This window comes from Etheostoma cragini, chromosome 16 (assembly GCF_013103735.1).
Source record: "Etheostoma cragini isolate CJK2018 chromosome 16, CSU_Ecrag_1.0, whole genome shotgun sequence".
Lineage (NCBI taxonomy): Eukaryota > Metazoa > Chordata > Actinopteri > Perciformes > Percidae > Etheostoma > Etheostoma cragini.
The window spans coordinates 11,781,467-11,800,265 of record NC_048422.1 but is presented as its reverse complement, the minus strand read 5'-3'; the positions used below and the strand labels follow the sequence as shown (position 1 = coordinate 11,800,265).

Here is an 18,799-nt window from a genome sequence, read left to right as displayed (position 1 = left end):
AATCTGATACTTGACATTGGGGTTTGTTTGGTAGTATTACTTAAAGCCGAGGTAGTTTTTTCTCCACAGGTGTGACTAGTTGAGGTGTGCAACACGTTCACACTGCGGCTGCATCAACTAGCCTCTTTTATCTAAAACTTTCTCCCTTTCTCTGTTTGACCGGACTTTCTCTGCAAGCAGATCTCTGAGGTGTCTTGAAGAGGCCACTTAAAAAGAACTAAAGACAAGATCTGAGACATCAGGGGGGGGGGTTCAACTAAATCCCCAGATACTCCCCTCACACATCTCCTCACTGTACTGAGCTTTTCAATGCTGAAAAGCCCCCCTCCCCTCCCTCCTTTGGACACCCTGAGAGCTCTGTGCTCTGCTGTCCCTTTCTCTCTGAAGCCTTGCCTGAAGTCTACTATCTCTCTTGCTGCCTGTCTTTTGCATGACAATTATTCTCCCAAGTCCATGGCTCGGGACAATGCTTGCATAGTTGGGGTTTGATGTCTTTTAAGCTATTGACACCGGCTCTTGTTGTCTCCCTAAGGTTCCCTGGTCCTACATAACGTTGTATCTGGGAGGGCAGAGAGGGGGCTGACCTTCGGGTTATAGAAGAAGGAATTCTGCCTATATTTAATTACTGCTGTTTGCAACCTGATGTGAACAGAGAGGCCCTCAGATAGTTCAAAGTGTAACCAAATGATACATTTCTGCTAGACGTATTATCATATTGTCTGGCGTTTGTCCATTCCCCATTTTTTTGGGAAAGAATGCCTCTACATCTCCTTTTGTTAATATTTAATTAGCACAAACTGCAAAAGTGACATCATTGTTTAATCAAATGATTCACCAGTCAGGTCTTAGTTCATTTTAAGGGGCCAAAAGGCAAAAAAGAATCAACTTTGTGCTATGGGCTTAAAACAAGATGAACACAATGCTCATTCCTCTCAAACTGGATGCATGAACAAGAGATGTTCCAACACAGCTTGATTATTGCACCTGCAGACACCACCTTGGTCCTCACTCAGACCAGTTTTGGACCCTTAGGCCATATCAGACTGGATGCCAAGGTATTGGCCCTGAGGGTTCACCAGGGTGAAACTTCAGCCTGGTGTTTGTTTCAGAGGATGGGAGGGGGAGGGGGGGATGTGGAGGTGGGTGTGGGGCTGAATCAAAGGGTTGAGACTTATTGTTCTATTCTGAAAAGAAGCTAATGGTCGACCATCGCAACTCGGGATCTGAAATCAACGGGGTGCCCCGGGGCCAGGTCGTACAATGGCACCCCTCTCCCTTCCCGCAGTGTGTCTTCCTGCCGCAATCTGCGGCCAACGGATCGCGCTGGGGGAGCGCATCTGTACAGTGCGGCAGCCATCCAGGCTTTTGAACGACCATCGATCAAGGGTGAATAGGAGAAGTTCAGCTGAATGGTGTTGTTGGTTTTACGAGCCAGTTCTCACTTTTCTTCCATTTTCAGTTTGGCAAGACATTCTGAATTAAAAGTAGGCCTAGCTCAAATTGTCTCAGTGTCCAGTGTTTTATAAAATTATGACAGAAGTTTAGTTACAACTGCAGATAGATAGATAGATAGATGTTTATTGATCCCAAGAAAATGGGAAATTCCGGTGTTACAGCAGCAAAATCCGTCACAAAGCACATAATATAAATATAAATGAAATACTAGGGAAAATATACATACATACAATATACATGAAATAATAATATGAATAGGCTAAATGGCAAAAAAAATAATCTTGACAAAGCAGAATATTGAGAAAGAAATCTCGTTTTACTTACTAAAGAAAAAAGTGCAAACATCTGCTGTAAAATAGCCTTAAAAAGTCTCCAATAGACCATTTAACAGACCAAAGGAAGGCAAACCCAAATATCCAGCTGGTAAAAATATAGATAAATAACGACTCGTGCGGTCCATCATGTCCTAATTATCCCCACTTTACCACAAACAAGGTTTCACGAGAAAAATAAAAAGAATGTCACCCTTCATTTAGTGCTTTCTAAACACAACACTTACAGGCCATTTCAAGTGTCTGCCATACATGTTTTTTTTTTTTTTCTGTCAATGAGTTGCTCAAGGTGTCAAAACACTCCTAAATGCCTAAATTAGCTTGGACCTTATCTTTCGTTTTAAATTCAATGTGGCCCGATTCATTATTTAATTAATTTGTTTTATAACCGTTATTCAAGATTACAATGCCAATTTATTTAATTTAGGCTTAGTTTAAATCTTAGTGATTAAGATGAATTCAGGTCTGAATGACAGGAATTTTAATATCAAAGCCATCTCCTTAAAGGCGAATAACTTAAACAAACCGAGCATTATAATTCATGAATGAGGTGAGCAAATTATAGTGTTACATGTATTTACAGGAGCAGTGACCCGTGTCTGTTTAGCAATGTAAATATGCTTTTTAAGGTGTCTTAAAACTGTTGAATTATTAATATGTTCCAGTGTAAGGGTTTTACATTGCACGTGATGAGTTTTAAACTCTCTTAAAAAGCAAAAAACAACAACATTGCAGGTCTGCAGAAAATGGTCTCAAAGTTTATGTGAAAACACGCCCACTACTTTGTGAAGAATCAAGGTCATTCACAAATTCACCATCAGCTGTTCGCAATTGTCTGGGACAGCCAATGGGCGAAGATACAGGGCGATCTCCAACACCCGCAGCTGTGATTAGGAAAACCTGTAGAGCCAGCGCAAGATAGGAGCATTTGAGCTTGATGGGGAGGTGAGTGGCGGTGGTGTTAAAGACAGAACTCAATGGACTAGGCCGTAGGCGTATTGGTGGTTATATTGCACCAAAACAACTTGTGAGGCCTACTTTTTGCCCAATTTTCCCCTTAACGGACTTTTCGTGGACAGGTGCTTGATTATTTAAAGAACTTCTTCCTTTGCCATCTCTCCTTGGTGTGTGCGTAAACGTGACACGGATGAGCAGGTTCTGAATCAGTTGTTGTAGAACTTTAGATTTTAGACGCGTGCTTGTGTCTAGGTTCGCCCGGTTTGGAAGATGTCTGAAAGATCCCAGAGTCCGGAGTGCCAAATCCGACCATATGACTTCAGCCGGACCAACCCTTGCACCCAGGTTTTGAGTCATGAGACTTTGGGTAGCGCTGCGTCATTCCAGTTTCCTCACGGCGTCCTTCCAGACCCGAGCCTCCTCTACAACAAAAATGCTTATAGTGGCATCACACCAGCATCCGCGCAGAGCTTTTTCCCTTTTCCACCGGTCACCAGTGACTACAGAGGATCCGAGCTACAGACTGGAGAGTTTGGACAACCCAAGTACTGGTATCCCTTCTCTGCGCCCGAGTACACCAACCAGGTACCCGGAGCTACAGCAGCTACCCAGCCTACAAACCTGAGTCCCCCTATAGCCGAGACCCGGGAGCAAATGAAACTGCCCGACATAAAGACGGAGAAGGACACCGGTGAGGACTACTCAACGGAGATAAAGATTCAGCAATACCCAACACCGCCAGCCTCTGCCGCCATGTCCCATGGAGTCTTCTACTCTCCGGCCTGGAATCCTTCCTTCTGGCCCGGGATCACCCACATGACACCACCGGGCAGCAATAATCAAAATCCTTTAACGTCCTCTGCATCTTCACCATCTATGTCCCCTTCACCTCCAAGCAACGGGCTTCCAGGGAACACGTTTTTCAACGTGAACACGACCCAGGCTACCGCCGGACCCCAGACTCAAAACCCGGCCTCGTCTACGCGTAGCAGTGGGTCCTCCAGCGGCGGTTGCAGCGACTCTGAGGAGGTAAGAACATTGACATTTGGACTCCACTTTTAACCAAATGAGCACTGTACTCTTTTGTGAGACCCAATGCAACTTGTAGGGAACCGCTTAGAAATGACTTCAGTGCTACCTAATGTGTCCCAGATTTCCATCTCAAATGTTTTACATTCCAAATTTTCTTGCTCAGGAGAATCTTTCCACTGAAGAATTGGAGCAGTTCGCTAAGGAGCTGAAACACAAACGAATTACCTTGGGTTTCACTCAAGCTGATGTTGGCCTTGCCCTGGGTAACCTTTATGGTAAGTTTGGTTTACTGATCTGTGCTTTGTTTCTAGTTCAGAGTAGCAGTTCTAGTCCATGTAATAAATACAAATGAAAAGTAAAAGTCCAATGCAATGAAGACCCCCTTCATCTGAGAGGTAGTCTGTAAACACTGTATGGTAGGCTAGTCCAGTTGGAACACATTTTTAGAATTTCTTTTATTTTTGTCTAGTTTGTAGATCAGGACTCCATTAGGCCTTGACCTACATCACTGATAAAGGGGGATCTGGTCAAGTGTATCCAGACCAACAGTATAGAAGAAAACAAATTCCTGAATCATTGTAGTTTTGGCCTTTGGGTTAATGATGCTTACATTTTATTGTGCCCTTTGAAATTTGTGTGTAGGTAAGATGTTCAGCCAGACAACCATCTGTCGCTTTGAGGCTCTTCAGCTGAGTTTCAAAAACATGTGCAAGCTGAAGCCCCTTCTTCAAAGATGGCTGAATGAGGCAGAGACCTCGGACAATCCCCAGGATGTAAGTCTGCTACTCTGACATCTGCCGGTTAGTTAAAAGGACAACAGATGATCACCAAGCTTCTTGGGATCATTGGTCTTTTCAAGCCTGACTTCCTGCTGAGTAAACCTCATCAAGGCCCTCTACTCCTGTGATGTGTAATGTGCCACCTAGTGGCCATAATTAAGCAGTTTGATAAGAAACCTTGTTTGAACCTTGACACCCCCCCCAAACACACACACACAATCCCAATTTTTTTTTTTTAGTAAATGCGAATCTTCATAGAGAATGCTGTATTCAACACTGCCTGAACCCTTAGTAACACGTTTCTGGTTCCTCAGATGTACAAAATTGAGCGAGTATTTGTTGACACCAGAAAAAGGAAGAGGAGGACCAGTTTGGAGGGAGCGGTACGCTCTGCTCTGGAGTCTTACTTCATCAAGTGTCCCAAGCCCAACACCCAGGAGATCACACACATCTCAGATGACCTGGGCCTGGAGAGAGATGTAAGTAAAAGTGATGCAATTTGCCTTTTTTGGAGGGTGGGGGTGGTTGTCTATTTGGTCCCAAGTTTTAAAAGACATGTGCTGTTCCTGGCAGGTTGTACGTGTTTGGTTCTGCAACCGAAGACAGAAAGGAAAGCGCCTGGCCTTGCCACTAGACGATGAGTGCGAAGGCCAGTACTACGAGCAGAGTCCTTCCCCACTGAACATGGCCCCTTCCCCCATTCCCAACCAGGGTTACCCTGCTTCGAGCTACCACGGTGCCCCTCCTCCCACGCTCTACATGTCCCCTCTTCATCGGGCCGATGTCATGAAACAAGCTCTGCACCCCGGACTGGTTAGTCACCTGACTGGATAAACATGCTCAGGTAGTCAAGCCAGAACCACAGATTGCCTTCCCAAGCCTCTCTATCCAAGCTGAAGATGAGCCTCTAAATGCTGTAATCAAATGGACCGATCATGTTGCCAAATTGTGGGATAGAAACATTCCAAGTGTGGAGGCTCATCTTCTGACCACAGCGGTGGATCAGTGGTTTCTTTTTCCTGTAGTGATGGCAATACTTGAATAACTACCATTGGAACCATTGTCTTACCATGACCTGCAACTGCTTACTTTAAACTTATGATACATTTTAAATTGATTGTGCCTTTCTCTTTTGTGTTCTGAGATATTTCATAGTAAGTTATTCCACAGGCTTTAATCATTGCAGGTATAGATCAATGAAAAAGTGAGATTTGGTGCTGAAGAGGTCCAGTTGATGCAAGGTTATAGAACCAGGGTATTCCTCCACATATACAAAGTCCTGGGCAGGTTTTCTGTGGTGCAGAAGAGAAAAGATCTGGATTGTCAAAGGCATATCAATGTGAGGGCTTGAAACTGAGGGCTTGAAATTCATCTTGACAGTTTAGTCAATGTTTGTGCAATACTTGGGGTCACTTCTGAATATAGCAGCAGCGATATTTGCCTGAACTGTCCGTCATTCAAGTGGAAAATGCAAATTCTAATTTTTCGATTGCTTTGCACAAAGTTGCTTTTGTATTGTTTAATGTTATGTTTTTATTTTTGTCCCGTTTGTATACCAAACCCAGATTTTGGCCCTATGGTTGTTGATTATCGTTGACGTCTTTATCTATTTTATAGCGTCAATGGGGGAGGGGGGTGGTGAGATTCAAAAGTAATACTTTGAGGGAATGTGACAAATGACTTAACAATTGTGAATAATGACTTAAAAGCTGCTACTCTGCCAATTGCACACTGTCAGTATTTTCTCAATGTCTCAGGTGAATGGTAGTAAGAAGTCTTTGAGTCAATGCTGTCAAATTTGTATTTTAAAACATTTTTTTTATGAAATTTGTAACACCAGATACTAGTCAAGTTTGGGAGCTCATTAGAGTATTTCTAATGTCTTGGTTTAAAAAAAAGTTAGTTTACTCGAATGTAGTTTGTAGACATTAAATACTATTTAGTCTCTCCTTGACTATACCTCACATGACTTAAAATTATTAACATGACCCTAACTTAAAGCTTTAATGCTTTTTAACTTTTTATATTGTCAGTTTGCCAAATGAGTTGTTAAAAAGCTAATAGACCATCAGCTCCACACAACCTTGTTTCTCAGTATGGCTATGTGGCTACCTCTTCTAAAGAGTCATTCTTTAGGCGTTTTTTTTTTAAAAATAAATCCTCTGTACTCATTGGCTACTGGCAACTGCGTTGAGGAGGGTGGTATCTGTACGCATTCACGGAAGGCTTGTATTATGTAAAAAATGCCAACATTTCTGTTAGAATTCCTCATGGGGGTGACAAACGATGCATTGTAGCTTTTATGGGTTGTCGATAAAACATTGCCAAAATCTAAACCAGTAATTTCACTATTAATGGTAACATGTTGGTATGGTAACATAATGTATATTACCATCATATGAATAACTTTAGAAATATTTTCTGTGTAAATGTGCAAAAACGCTTACCCATAGTTTTTAATGTGACACATTTTCCCAATATTTTTGTTTGATTAAATAATTTATTGAAGTTTTAGCTACATTGAAGTTTTCCATCGAAATACCATCAACATTAAATGTATCTGCATCTAGGAATCAAGTAAAATTTATGCTGAGCGATGCAAACTGCTGAATTTTTTTTTTTTTCAGTAACCTTTGTGCTTCTGTCCCACCCTTTTGTTGTCCAGTTCCAGATTGAAACAAGCCTAACTCCTATAGTGAACCCCTAAATTTAAAACAATATGGAAGGAGTCCGAACCAAATTTTGGGGATACTTTAATTGGTCTCAATGGGGCATCTTAACAGTGCTCACAATGGCTGAAAATACATCGGTTTAAAGAAGTTGACCTTTTGATTTGATCACAAGTAGTTTGTTTCCTGCAATGAGACTCTGACGATTTGTCTTAACCCTTGATTTTTATTAGCAACGGAAGATGAACATGAAAGAAACCAGACCAAACTTTGAAAGGACAACCTAAAGAATCTTCACATCCACAGACATGAAGAAATCATGCAAATGTGATATTACAAACATGGCTTTTTTATATCAATTACACACTGACTGAACTATTTGCAGCAGTTTGGTGTTTTCAAGATTTCTCTTTTTGGTAGAAGAGCGGATATTTAAAATAGGCCTTTTTATTTTTTATTAATGGTTTTGTGACCCTCAATTTCAGTTGATTAACTAGACTAAATGTAAAAGTTTCTGTTCAAAAGGCCTTGGCCACTGTGTCAACCGAAGAGACCACTCGGAAGTCTAATGGATGGAGCCTACTTCAACAAAATTACATCAGACTGTCTGTGTCGTTTACAGTAACGTTTGTGCGTTGGGTGTCTGTACAGTACATGTTGGCTGGGACTTATTGCACGGTATACGTTTATGTCAGTGCCCTCAAAGTGGACTGGACTATACACTTAAGTTAAATTTACAAGAAATTGTCAACTTTATTGAAAATACACTTCTTTGCTTTTTAGCGGAAAGCTAGTTGAGAAGATTGATACTATTCTTAAATCTGTATGAGAAATGTGAAGCTACATCCGGTTTGCTTAGCATAAAGCTTGTGGCTGTCATTGTTACCACAATTTAACACGTTATATTTCATGAGTTTGGACTGCCAGGAGACCTGTTTCCACATGTTAGTCTGTGCGTTAGGATAAATTAGCTGGCTAATGGCCGTGGCTTTGTATTTATAGGGCAGACAGAGGGGTAACATTATCAATCTTCTCATCTAGCTAACGCATGGTAAAAAAAAAAATTTGCGTTTTCCAAAAATGTCACACTATTCTTTTAATGCTAGAGCAATCGGGTGTTTGTTTGGGGCTGCCACGGATATCAGTGGTAGAGCTACAATTGACTTTGTTATTGTTCTTAAAATGAATTGATGGTAGTTAAAGAACACATGATATGGTGCTCTTTGGATGCTTTTATATAGACCTTAGTGGCCCCCTAATACTATATAGTCTCTTTCCCAGAATTCCGCCTTGGTGCAGAAATACAGCCACTAGAGCCAGTCCCACAATGAGCTTTCCTTAGAGTGTGCCATTTGTGGAGGCTCGGGGTGTGGCCTAGACCAACTTCCGTTTTGCTCGTTTGAAAGCCATGATGTCTCTCTCATGGGTGGGCCAAATTCTCTAGGCAGGTGTAGCAGAAAAAGGGGAGGTAACCTTGCCCCTTATGAGGTCATATGGTTCCAAAAGATTCCAGAGCTCCAAAGCTCCAGATGCCCATCTGAGCTTTAATTTGCTCAAAGGCAGAGCAGGATACCCATGCCATGGGACATTTAAAGCATGTTAGTTGTGTGCATATACTGTACTTTCCACAGTGTCCTTGGCCAGGGTTTCCTAAATCTCAATGATGCTAATTGGTTAAAAAGGGGGTAAGTGATACATTAATCATAACTATGCAAGCTCATGTGTTATTAGCATTAACCCAGGCTTCTAAGTTGGAGTAAACTTTCTCCTGTGGTAAACCGTTGTACTGTGAGCAGATCTTGCACAGTCTCTCCCTCCAGTCTGTGTACAGCTTTACTCTCCACTCATGTTTCCACGAAAAATATTCACTGTAGCGTTTTTTGTCTTCTGCAAGCTGTTGTAGATACTTTCCTAGATCTTTGAGCGATGCAAACTCATCAACATGGATGAACGAATGAGGTGGAGCCACAGCTTTGTAGTCGCCTAATGATGCTCCGAGGACAACAGGAACAGCCCCGCCTTGGTAAGCATTCCTCCACAGCTTCTCTGTGATGTAATCTTTGGCGACTGAGTTCTCAAAAGCCAAATAGAAGTAGCAGCGAGAAATTGTAGGTAAGAGAGCGCTGGAGTGAAGGGGTGTGTTTGTCCAACGACCATAAACCTTCACCGGAACTGTGGCTTTGAGCTCTTTGTACAATTTGCTTCTTTTGTGGTGTGTCATGTAGTTGCTGACCACCCAACAAACCAGGAAGCTCTTATTCAGAGGGACCTCTTCCACAAGAGGTCCTTCAGCCTCCTTTGGTACAAGCTCACCATAAGGTACAGTGATATCAGCATCCCTCCGGTAGGTTATGGTCATGTTGAAGATATTTGCATACTGCCGCAACATTCTCTTGTACTTAAATGCTTCCAAAGACATCCAGGCCCATCTCTGGCCCTGCGGCCGTGGAAGGTCAAGGGGCAGCTTTTGGTGGCCCAGTGCTAACTCTGTGTTGTGGAACACCACCACATCAGCTGAGGGGAACAAGGAGTGCTGGTCCACCAGTCTACAGTGAGGGATGCGGTAGAAATCCCAGCACACGTCACCACTGAGGTTGAATGATCTGCCAAAGGGCCAGTACCACAGCAAGATGGTGATGTTTCTACTGCTGCTACAGTTCTGGGAGGTTGAGTGATTTATGGCAGTCAGGTTCTGGAATCCTTCGCGCCATCCATTAAGAAGCCACAGCGGTAAAACACAGAGAAAAGCGAGGAGGAGGCTCTTCTTCATTGAGCTGAGTACAATCTTCATATTGTTTTCACACCCCTGTCACAAAAGGAATTAAAAAGTAGGATTATAAAGGAGCTATGAGGTTTTGTGACTTTACCATTTGTCTTGAACATAGGTCAAATTATCATATCGGGGATCTTTGCAGGTTTAAGCCTTTTTCTTCTACATCACAAAGAGTTGATATCAAAATCTCTAAGCAAACTATGCTGCCGTTTATTTGAAATGTGGTTGTTTTTTTCTCAGTGTTCCATGCATCCATTAGTTTCAATTCATTCCCACATTATATCATAATCCTTGCTGCAACGTTATGCAGCACAGATCCTTAAAATCAGTCTGTGGCCATTTCGAGTTTACCGGGGGATTTTTGGTGCATGCCATTTCGCATCTCTCTCCCCTCATTTCCTTGTCATCTCTTTACTGACCAGACACATAAAGTGTCTGCCAAATTTGCTTAATGATTTTCAACAATTTTGAATGGAAACCAACGAGCAATTCAAAATTTAGCACATCTTCTTAAAGAAAAATAAAGGTAAATTTCTGTCCAAAATCCATGCAAACCTAATCTATTTTTACTTTTTTTTTTATCACATTGACATCTTTAAGCTCTCAAATAAATGATATCCATATCTGCTATAATAACAAATAGTATTCACCTTTTGGTTATATAAAAACAATGGAGAATTTGAGTTACCCTTGGACAAACAGTTTGGCTTAATGTATGCAGGAAAAGTAGCCCAACATATTTAGGGACATTTCATCATCCTATTTTTTGTGCTTCATCAAGTTTACAATCATAATCTACTCAAGGTTACAACTGGAAGCCTACAGACAGTAACACGACAGTTGGTGAGAGCATGACCTTTCACTTACATGCATAAACAACTCAACCCGGACTCAGCAGAAACTTGTGTGTAAACTTCCATTTTTCTTTATGGACCAAATGGACCTAAATTGTCTAAAGGTTCTGAGACCAAAGTGTTTGCAGATATTGACTTTTCTATCTAAAATCATCAGAACTAGCAAGGTGTTTTTCTTTAAACTCTACCTTAAAAAAATATATTGGTGCTGTTGTTGCATACTGCAAGCTTATAGGCTAATATTGCTTTAGCCCACAAATTCAGGTATGCATTACGCTGCACAATAAAACAGGACAACAAGCCTTAAAGCTGAACAAATCTACCATCAGATTGCAAGCTATGGTTGAATTAATGAGTGATTTGTGTGCTCTCGAGCAGTAAATATAACCTGCTGCAGTCATGCCTCACACTTTGAATACAAGACAAGGGTTAAGACCAGGCTGCAGCCTTCACTACACAGAACCACACTGGGCAAAAGATAACAGCTCAAACCATCAAGAACTAGAATAGAATTTAAATCTTTTGCACCCATCAACTAATACCATAAAACAAAGTGCTCAGTTAAAGTTTATTTCATTCCCTTTCTTTTGAGACTTAAATCTTTACCTACTTCCTAAGAACAGTTTAGTGGTTTATTGTATGATGATAAAGTGTAGTTTCTGTAACACAGTGTACAGAGACAACTATGTACACACAGTCTTTGCATAAGAATACTTGTCAGCAGAGGCAATGATGATTTTATTTTATTACAATCATTCATTTATAAGTGAGCGTCTATAGTGGAGACTTCGAGACAAGCTGTGAACAGGATGTGGTCAAAGATTTATGTTGGCTATGGCTGTGACTGTTCTCCTCCATGGCTTCTATGGAGTGTTAGAATGCACAAAGGGCACATCCATTTTCTTTCAACCCTGAATGTATTTATTTGCAGACAAAAGACTAAACTAGAAGCTTTGGGAGACAATAATGATTCTTTATATCTTGCCATAATGGCAATACAAAATATGTGTGAAAAACAACCCATTTCAGTAGTCAGAAAACACCAAGCTTCCTCAAACTAACCTGATGATGAGATGAGTGGTCTGTTCTTCGTCCTCAGTCACCACTGATACCATTTTTGGTCACAGCTGGTAGGAATATACTGATGAGCTTGTGGCTGTATAATTGTTGAATGTGGTTTAAGATCTGCATTGGGCTATGTATTAAAGGAAGGTGATTGGTGCATGCGTGCAGTAATGGTAAAAGAGGAAGTGTTGAGCGGAACGAAGATGGGGGTTTCAGAAGGGTGAGCACATGCCATTGAGTCAACAGTGTAGCTACAGTATATTGTGAAGAGAAAAAAAAAAAAGACCAAAATGTAGTTATTTGCACAACAAATCACAAAATTATGTTTTATATATATTTTTTTTGTGCTAGACATATGGTGGGTTATAAAAAAGTGTGTCTTTGATACAAATGAATGACGAGAAAAAGAATTGATGTGCAGGTTAATAAGCACATTTTGGCAAGTACAGTGAATGGGAAAATGGCCTTATGTTTCTTTTTGCAATGACTGTGTACATGTGTGGTTAATCATTTGATGTGTTTCTATCATAAATGGACTTTAGTGCACTAAAACATGATCTCCATGATGATCTCCAATCACAAATAAACTTCCACGCGGACTGAGCAGCAGAAAACTGTTGTGCTGACATAAAAAAAAAACTGTCAACACTATGAAAAGTAGGATTCAGACAATATATATTCTGGGCAGGGCTGATAAATACAGTAGGACCTACTGGCACCAGCCCTGTTAGTGTTAAGAAATGAAAAAGTAGATGTATCATCAACAGGAAGTTGCAAGTTCAGATCAGAAATGACTCCTCATGTGTGTTTCTATACTAAGGGAACTTAGTATGTGGATGTTCTCTTTTTTTTTAAATTCAATAACAATCATCCCTTTTATTGATGATCTTAAAAGAAAATACATTATTAATCTTTAACACAGTTGTAATATGTACTGTATATATATTTTTCTCTTAACTAAAAACAATCCACTGATGGTTTCTTGTTTGCTTACTGCTGTCCTGCAGCTGAGCTTCACATCTTATGCATGACTGCTTACACCGCATTTGCAATCGAAACCGTGTCCAAAACCTAAATTGCAGCTAAAATTTATGTTAAGTTTACAGTTATGCTTATATTTTTTTTAAAGATGATTTTTTTGGCCATTAGTTCCACAGGAAACGACATGAAATACGAGAGAGAAGGGGAATGACACGACAGCAAAGAGCCACAGGTCAGAGTCTAACCTGCGGCTGCTGCGTCAAAGAGTAAACCGCTACATATGTGCGCCTGCTCTACCAGCAGAGCTAACCCAGCCACATTGCTTTTATTTATGTTTAATGTATTGCACCATCATTTGCTAGCTCACAAATTTTTTAAACTAACAATTACTATTTTGACTTTCATAATATTTAATTTTTACAGTTTATTTATACAATGTCTATCTGCATTGTGTGTTTGCTGAGCATCTTGGGCACAGCAGTTCAATGTTATGTTTTATTCTTTCTAAATGCTACACTTCCTTAAAACTCACACAAGCTCGGCCTATTATACATTCCCCATCCCCCCTTCATTGCTGTTTCCCATCCATCCACCAGATGATGGGCTTTCCCTACTTTCCCCATCACCTGATTGCTCCACCCATTTCTACATCTGCATTTAATTTCATCACAAGCCTCTCATTACATCCTCCAGCTTAATTCCATTAATTCCCTGCTGAACCATTGAACGTGAACAATGTGAACTTTTCTTTCTTTTCTTTCTTTTCTTTTCCAGAACTTAAACTGACTTTGCCCTTTTAACTTGACCTGCCTTCCTGCCCTCCTATATCTGAACTTTCCTGTCTGTAAGCTTTTATACAACACCAGGTTTGAAATTAAATTATTCAACTGTTGCCTTCGTCTGCATTTGGGTGCTTTCCCATTTATTCAACAGCAACAATAAAAAACAGTAGCTTTGGTTTTGTTTCTGTCAGTGTTACTATGGAGGATTGAGTTGATAGAATGAGAACACCTCTCAGTGAGATCTCTTCATAACGATACTGCACATTCAATTACTTTAATTGACTTTGTACACTCTAAGACTCCAATTTGTGGATTCCACAGCACAAAGTCATATGTGACTGTCAATCACACCCTCATGATTACCTCTCTTTTGTTTTCTGAAAGGACACTTTTTGGTTAGGCTGAAGCCACATCTCCACCAATCTGTTTCTTTTTGGGATCTTTATCTCACCCCTCTTAGCTCCTCTTAGCTTCTCTTTATGGCAACTTGCAACAACTTTGCTTTGTTTCCACCCCCTCTTGCCAAACCTAGGTGAATACCTGCAAGCTGAGAGCATTTTCTGCCAGCCATAAATGTTAAAGAACAACTGAAAGTAGGCTGTGAAATCTTGGCAAAACAAACACATCAAACTGAGAGGACGGCAGGAAACAAGCCGGAGACATACTAAAACATTATTGAGAACTCAGAGAGAGAGAGACAAAGAGGCAGATATGAAGCCAGGTGTTGTTGTTTTTTTGCAGTGAGATGAAGGTGAATCTTTTTTCTTGTTAAACTTTTGACATGAGGAAATACGGCCAAAAGTGTGTTTGGCTCTGAAGCTGATTTACTGTGTAATAATTAGTTGGAAACTCATGACACTATGATATTTGAGATAACAGTTACTGTTTCAACATGACACTCCCTTCCTGCACAAAGCCAGGTCCGTAAAGAGTTTTTCTAAAATAGTTTCTCATTGATGCTCTGCAGGCCGAAGGCGACCAAATCCCTTCAACCAGGTTCCAAAATCCTGTTGAGAGCTGGAAATCAGAAGAGCGAATGCTTTTGTAACAGCATATTAATGCCCTTACAATAAGATGTTAAACAATCACATGTATTTGTTATGTCCACACATGTTTTACAAATTAAGCACTTGAAGGAAGTAAACATAGGTGTGTTGTTTAATCATTGTAAATCAACATTTTAAATATACATTGTTCTAGCTGTACAAAGCCTTAAATCATTATTCACAGTCAACTGTGCCGTGCAAATTCTTTATTTATTCTTATGTCTTTTAGGTAAACACTTAATCATTTTGTGATTTCTCTGGCATGCAAATAATGTAACTTATTTTAGTCAAAGTGACAGACAGAAAACAGGAACAGACAGACATGGGTAAAGATCAAAGTGGACAGACTGAGACAGCTACAGACTGAGAGAGGCAGGTTTCGGTTAGAGAATATGCTGGAAGGCTAAAAGGAGAGATCCAGATTTGCTGGTTTGACTGGAAAGGCAAGAGGGGTGTAGTCTTTCAAAGCGTGACAATTGAGAGACAAACAGAACCAGGCACACAGGGACGAAGGGAGGGAGAGGTAAAATACTGAAATAAAAAAAATATAGGTGGAGTGAAGACAAATCAGTGTCCTTGCACCCGGTGCTGACTGTGAGTATAGTCTTCAGTAACATATCTTACTACCAGTGACGTATGTTTGAGTGAAAGAATCCGATTGCAAAATGGTAAAGTAAATTTCACAGTCATAGATTTAAAAAACTTGACTTGCTTTTGCATTGAATGTATTGTGACACAGAGAAAAAGACAAAAAAGCAAAAGAAAGATGGCTGAGGCCCCGAAGATTGAACTCTTCGTTAAGGTAAGGCCGACAATAATTGGGATGTCTTGTGTTTGAAATGAATGTATGTGTATGTAAGTGTATGTTTTTAACAGCTAGCATTCAGTAACCTTGTAGCTATTTGAACTAACATATAACAACATCCTTAGTTTCCTATTTTAATCTCAGCCTACTGCTTCTATTGTAGCCACAAATCTCAGAAAAGTTGACAAAAACAGATTCAAAAATAGGAAAACTTCCAGGTGAAGTTAAATTACATGATTTTCTTTTCTTTTTCAGCTGATACTGTCTGGGATTTTAAACATGCTGATAAAGAATGCTTAATCACATTATATCTATCTCTTGTTATTTAGGGACAGCATTAGAGTGGATACTTGTGGTGAAGAGTAGAAACTGAAAAGAGGCCTGTCCAGTTTGTTAACCTGTGTCCTGCCCTTTTAAAAAGGCATTTGCCTCCATGCACACCTGGGACTCAATTGTATCAGTCTGGAGTGGAAAATGTATGATATAGCATCTAAATTCTAGTTTTTTTAACAACTGGATCTAAAGCAGCCTGAAATCTTCATTTGAAATTCCTCAGCATTTAGTTTGTCAGAGCAGAGCAGGCTCAACAGATATGCAGGTATTCCTGATCTGGCTAGATACAGTACAGTGCTGTTACTAAATTAGCATTGTCCCATTAAAAAAAAACAAAAAAGTCCACTTCTACTGTCACTGTTGTGTTTACAACTTAATGTCTGTTTGTCTGTCAGGCCAGTGTTGACGCTGAGAGTGTGGGGAACTGCCCTTTCTGTCAGAGACTCTTCATGATTCTTTGGATGAAAGGGGTCAACTTTACCCTCACCACTGTGGACATGAAGAGGTGAGAACACATTTGTCTTTTCTTCTTTTTGTAAAGTTAGTGGTCTTGTCTTTGACACTTCCAGAGGTCCGACACATACAACTTACAGTAAAACGGGATGGACATAACAACACGCAGCAACTCCTGATGTACTCAATACAAAAACACACATTGGAATATTTTCTAAATTTACACTTATGGCAATTGCATTTTATCGTAGTTTGTTTTGCCGTTCACACACTACATTTCAATGAGAGGTAGATATGATGCATACTGTACAGCTCATGAGACAATGCTCCTTACTTACTTCAAAATATCATTCATCCATCCAGAGTTCAGACAGGGTTGGAACCTATGGCAGCACACATGGGGGAAAAGGGTACAATAGACAAACACATATACAAGTATTGTTATTTTGTGAGATTTAGAGTTTAGGAGGAAAGGAGGAGGTGAGGGTGTCCTACAGACAGCATCTTGTCCTGAAACCGTAAACACAAGTTAGGAAATGTATCCAAAGTAAATGTGAAGAACTGTTAAAGCAAACCGTAAGGCCCATACAATTGATCTTATTGTTCCTTTCTTACTCATTTTTCATTTTTATTATTTGCACTCATGCCTCTATATAGTTTCTGTTTAGAGTATGTATATGTTGTGTACATATAAGTGTGTATATTTTGTTTTGGTTGTTTTGTATGTGTAAACACATTGTGAGCAAAGATGCTCCAAAGAAAAAGTCCTTGTATTTGTCCTCGTGCGTGGCAAATAAAGCTGATTCTGATCCTGATTTGACCAACTTTGGGGAGCTCAACCTTGTTTGTTGTTTTCTGTTCTGTTGCAGGGCACCCGATGTGCTGAAGACTCTGGCTCCGGGCTCTCAGCCTCCCTTTCTCATCTACAATGATGAGGTCAAAACGGACACTAACAAGATTGAGGAGTTCCTGGAGGAAAAGTTAGCCCCACCACAGTGAGAAGACTATGGTCTATAGTAGAATAGTTTTTCCTGCCATGTATTTCCACTTACTTAAACATATTGAATATCTCACTCCTCATCGCATTGACAAACACCCATCACTGTTTTTTTTTTTCTATCAATGGCAGGTATCCAAAATTGTTCTGTCGATACAAAGAGTCCAACGTTGCCGGAGAAGACATCTTCCGAAAATTCTCAGGATATATAAAGAATCCCAATCCTGGATTAAATGACAGTAAAGAATAAAGTTGGATATTTCAAAAATTAATTTACATTTTACATATACGTAGATAGCCACATGATGGAGACCTGTAGGATAACAAAAGCCTGTTTCACCTCTCTGTCTTTCAGTGCTGGAGAAGAAATTTCTGTCAACTCTGGTGAAGCTCAACATGTACCTTGAGACGCCTCTCCCTCACGAGCTGGACAAGAACCCAAATGCCACTGAGTCTTCACGCCTCTACTTGGATGGAGACACCTTCACCTTGGCAGACTGCAACTTGCTTCCCAAACTCAACATTGTCAAGGTGAGCAGAATTTGGCATAAAAACAATATTTTCATCATTGAGACAAAGATCTACTTAGTTTATTGAAGAGGTATTAAGAGTGTAAGCTGTTCCTGGACTTATTAAAATGAAATTGAAATTATACTATCATGTCTTTTTTGATTATAATAAAATCTCAATTCCCCTAGGTGGTGTGTAAAGAATACCGCAACTTTGCCATCCCTAAAGAGCTGAAAGGTCTGACACGTTACCTGGATAATGCCTACAAACAAGATGAGTTTCGTTACACCTGCCCAAATGACTCAGAGATCCTCATTGCCTACCACTCTGTGGCAAAGTACCTGAACAAATAACAAACCAAGGTGGAGAGCTTGAGCAGTGTAAGTGGAAAAAAAGAAGAAAAGGTGACAAAATTCCTGAAAACGATTAATTGATTTATGTTTTATTTGTGTCAAAATAAGAGTCTGGATAATGAAAATTGTTTACAGTGGTATGTTCAATAGTAGCTTTGTATAATGTGTTGTTTTCATCAATTGGGTTTTAATATATTTTCCAACTGCTACTTCCACGTTCCTTAATTTTTGACAAATTTGTAATTGTGTATGTACTGTTGCATGCTCTGGTTGTTCTGGATTTATTCTGCCCCTGTAAAGATTGAGAAAGCACTGCAAATCCCAGAGGACATTTATGTTATGTTTCATTGTGTATGCATGTATTGTGTCTAAGGATTTAGATAATGTTGATTGCAATTTATTAATGACATTTTGACATGAAATCAGAAATCATCTTTAAATCAAATTTAAGTACATACATTTTCAGAAAATTTCTAGCGTAAACATAAAGAACAAACGGCCTTGGCTGTAGATAAGGCAGACTGTAAAGCTACACCCCTAAACATTTTTTAAGAGTCCATCCACTTTTTTAAAGGTTATTTTTGGGGCATTTTTTAGGCCTTTATTAACAGGACAGCTGAAGA

At 40.0% G+C, this 18,799-nt stretch overlaps 3 protein-coding genes across 4 annotated transcripts; 2 read left to right on the top strand and 1 right to left on the bottom strand.

Annotated features, from left to right (window-relative positions):
• Positions 1 to 2,848: 2,848 nt before the first annotated feature.
• On the top strand, positions 2,849 to 6,344 carry pou5f3 (POU domain, class 5, transcription factor 3). Its single transcript, XM_034896858.1, has 5 exons — positions 2,849 to 3,773; positions 3,940 to 4,051; positions 4,419 to 4,549; positions 4,870 to 5,034; positions 5,129 to 6,344. Exons 1-5 carry the CDS (start codon positions 3,015 to 3,017, stop codon positions 5,387 to 5,389), a joined length of 1,428 nt encoding a protein of 475 aa, XP_034752749.1. The 5' UTR covers positions 2,849 to 3,014; the 3' UTR covers positions 5,390 to 6,344.
• A 1,407-nt stretch (positions 6,345 to 7,751) lies between these two features.
• LOC117959677 (fucosyltransferase 7 (alpha (1,3) fucosyltransferase)) lies at positions 7,752 to 12,052 on the bottom strand. Its single transcript, XM_034896953.1, has 2 exons — positions 11,914 to 12,052; positions 7,752 to 10,030 (listed from the first exon to the last, which is right to left on the bottom strand). Exon 2 carries the CDS (start codon positions 10,013 to 10,015, stop codon positions 8,942 to 8,944), a length of 1,074 nt encoding a protein of 357 aa, XP_034752844.1. The 5' UTR covers positions 10,016 to 10,030; positions 11,914 to 12,052; the 3' UTR covers positions 7,752 to 8,941.
• Positions 12,053 to 15,123: 3,071 nt separating this feature from the next.
• On the top strand, positions 15,124 to 18,718 carry clic3 (chloride intracellular channel 3). 2 transcript variants are annotated; one of them, XM_034896859.1, is made up of 7 exons: positions 15,124 to 15,319; positions 15,465 to 15,527; positions 16,259 to 16,368; positions 17,186 to 17,311; positions 17,446 to 17,552; positions 17,669 to 17,844; positions 18,012 to 18,718. In XM_034896859.1, exons 2-7 carry the CDS (start codon positions 15,492 to 15,494, stop codon positions 18,174 to 18,176), a joined length of 720 nt encoding a protein of 239 aa, XP_034752750.1. In that variant the 5' UTR covers positions 15,124 to 15,319; positions 15,465 to 15,491; the 3' UTR covers positions 18,177 to 18,718. The 2 variants fall into 2 exon arrangements, with proteins under 2 accessions (XP_034752750.1, XP_034752751.1); XM_034896860.1 differs by having other exon boundaries at positions 15,274 to 15,319; positions 15,488 to 15,527.
• Positions 18,719 to 18,799: the final 81 nt, after the last annotated feature.

What these genes read in the sequence shown, in the direction of transcription:
- clic3 (XM_034896859.1), top strand. Translation starts at nt 15,492, where the DNA reads ATGGCTGAGGCCCCGAAGATTGAACTCTTCGTTAAG. An exon ending in GAAAAGTTAGCCCCACCACA is followed by an intron (nt 17,312 to 17,445) that starts GTGAGAAGACTA and finishes TATCAATGGCAG; the next exon opens with GTATCCAAAATTGTTCTGTC. An exon ending in CCAAACTCAACATTGTCAAG is followed by an intron (nt 17,845 to 18,011) that starts GTGAGCAGAATT and finishes CAATTCCCCTAG; the next exon opens with GTGGTGTGTAAAGAATACCG.
- LOC117959677 (XM_034896953.1), bottom strand. Translation starts at nt 10,015, where the DNA reads ATGAAGATTGTACTCAGCTCAATGAAGAAGAGCCTCCTCCTCGCTTTT.
- pou5f3 (XM_034896858.1), top strand. Translation starts at nt 3,015, where the DNA reads ATGTCTGAAAGATCCCAGAGTCCGGAGTGCCAAATCCGACCATATGAC. An exon ending in TGCCCTGGGTAACCTTTATG is followed by an intron (nt 4,052 to 4,418) that starts GTAAGTTTGGTT and finishes ATTTGTGTGTAG; the next exon opens with GTAAGATGTTCAGCCAGACA. An exon ending in CCTCGGACAATCCCCAGGAT is followed by an intron (nt 4,550 to 4,869) that starts GTAAGTCTGCTA and finishes CTGGTTCCTCAG; the next exon opens with ATGTACAAAATTGAGCGAGT.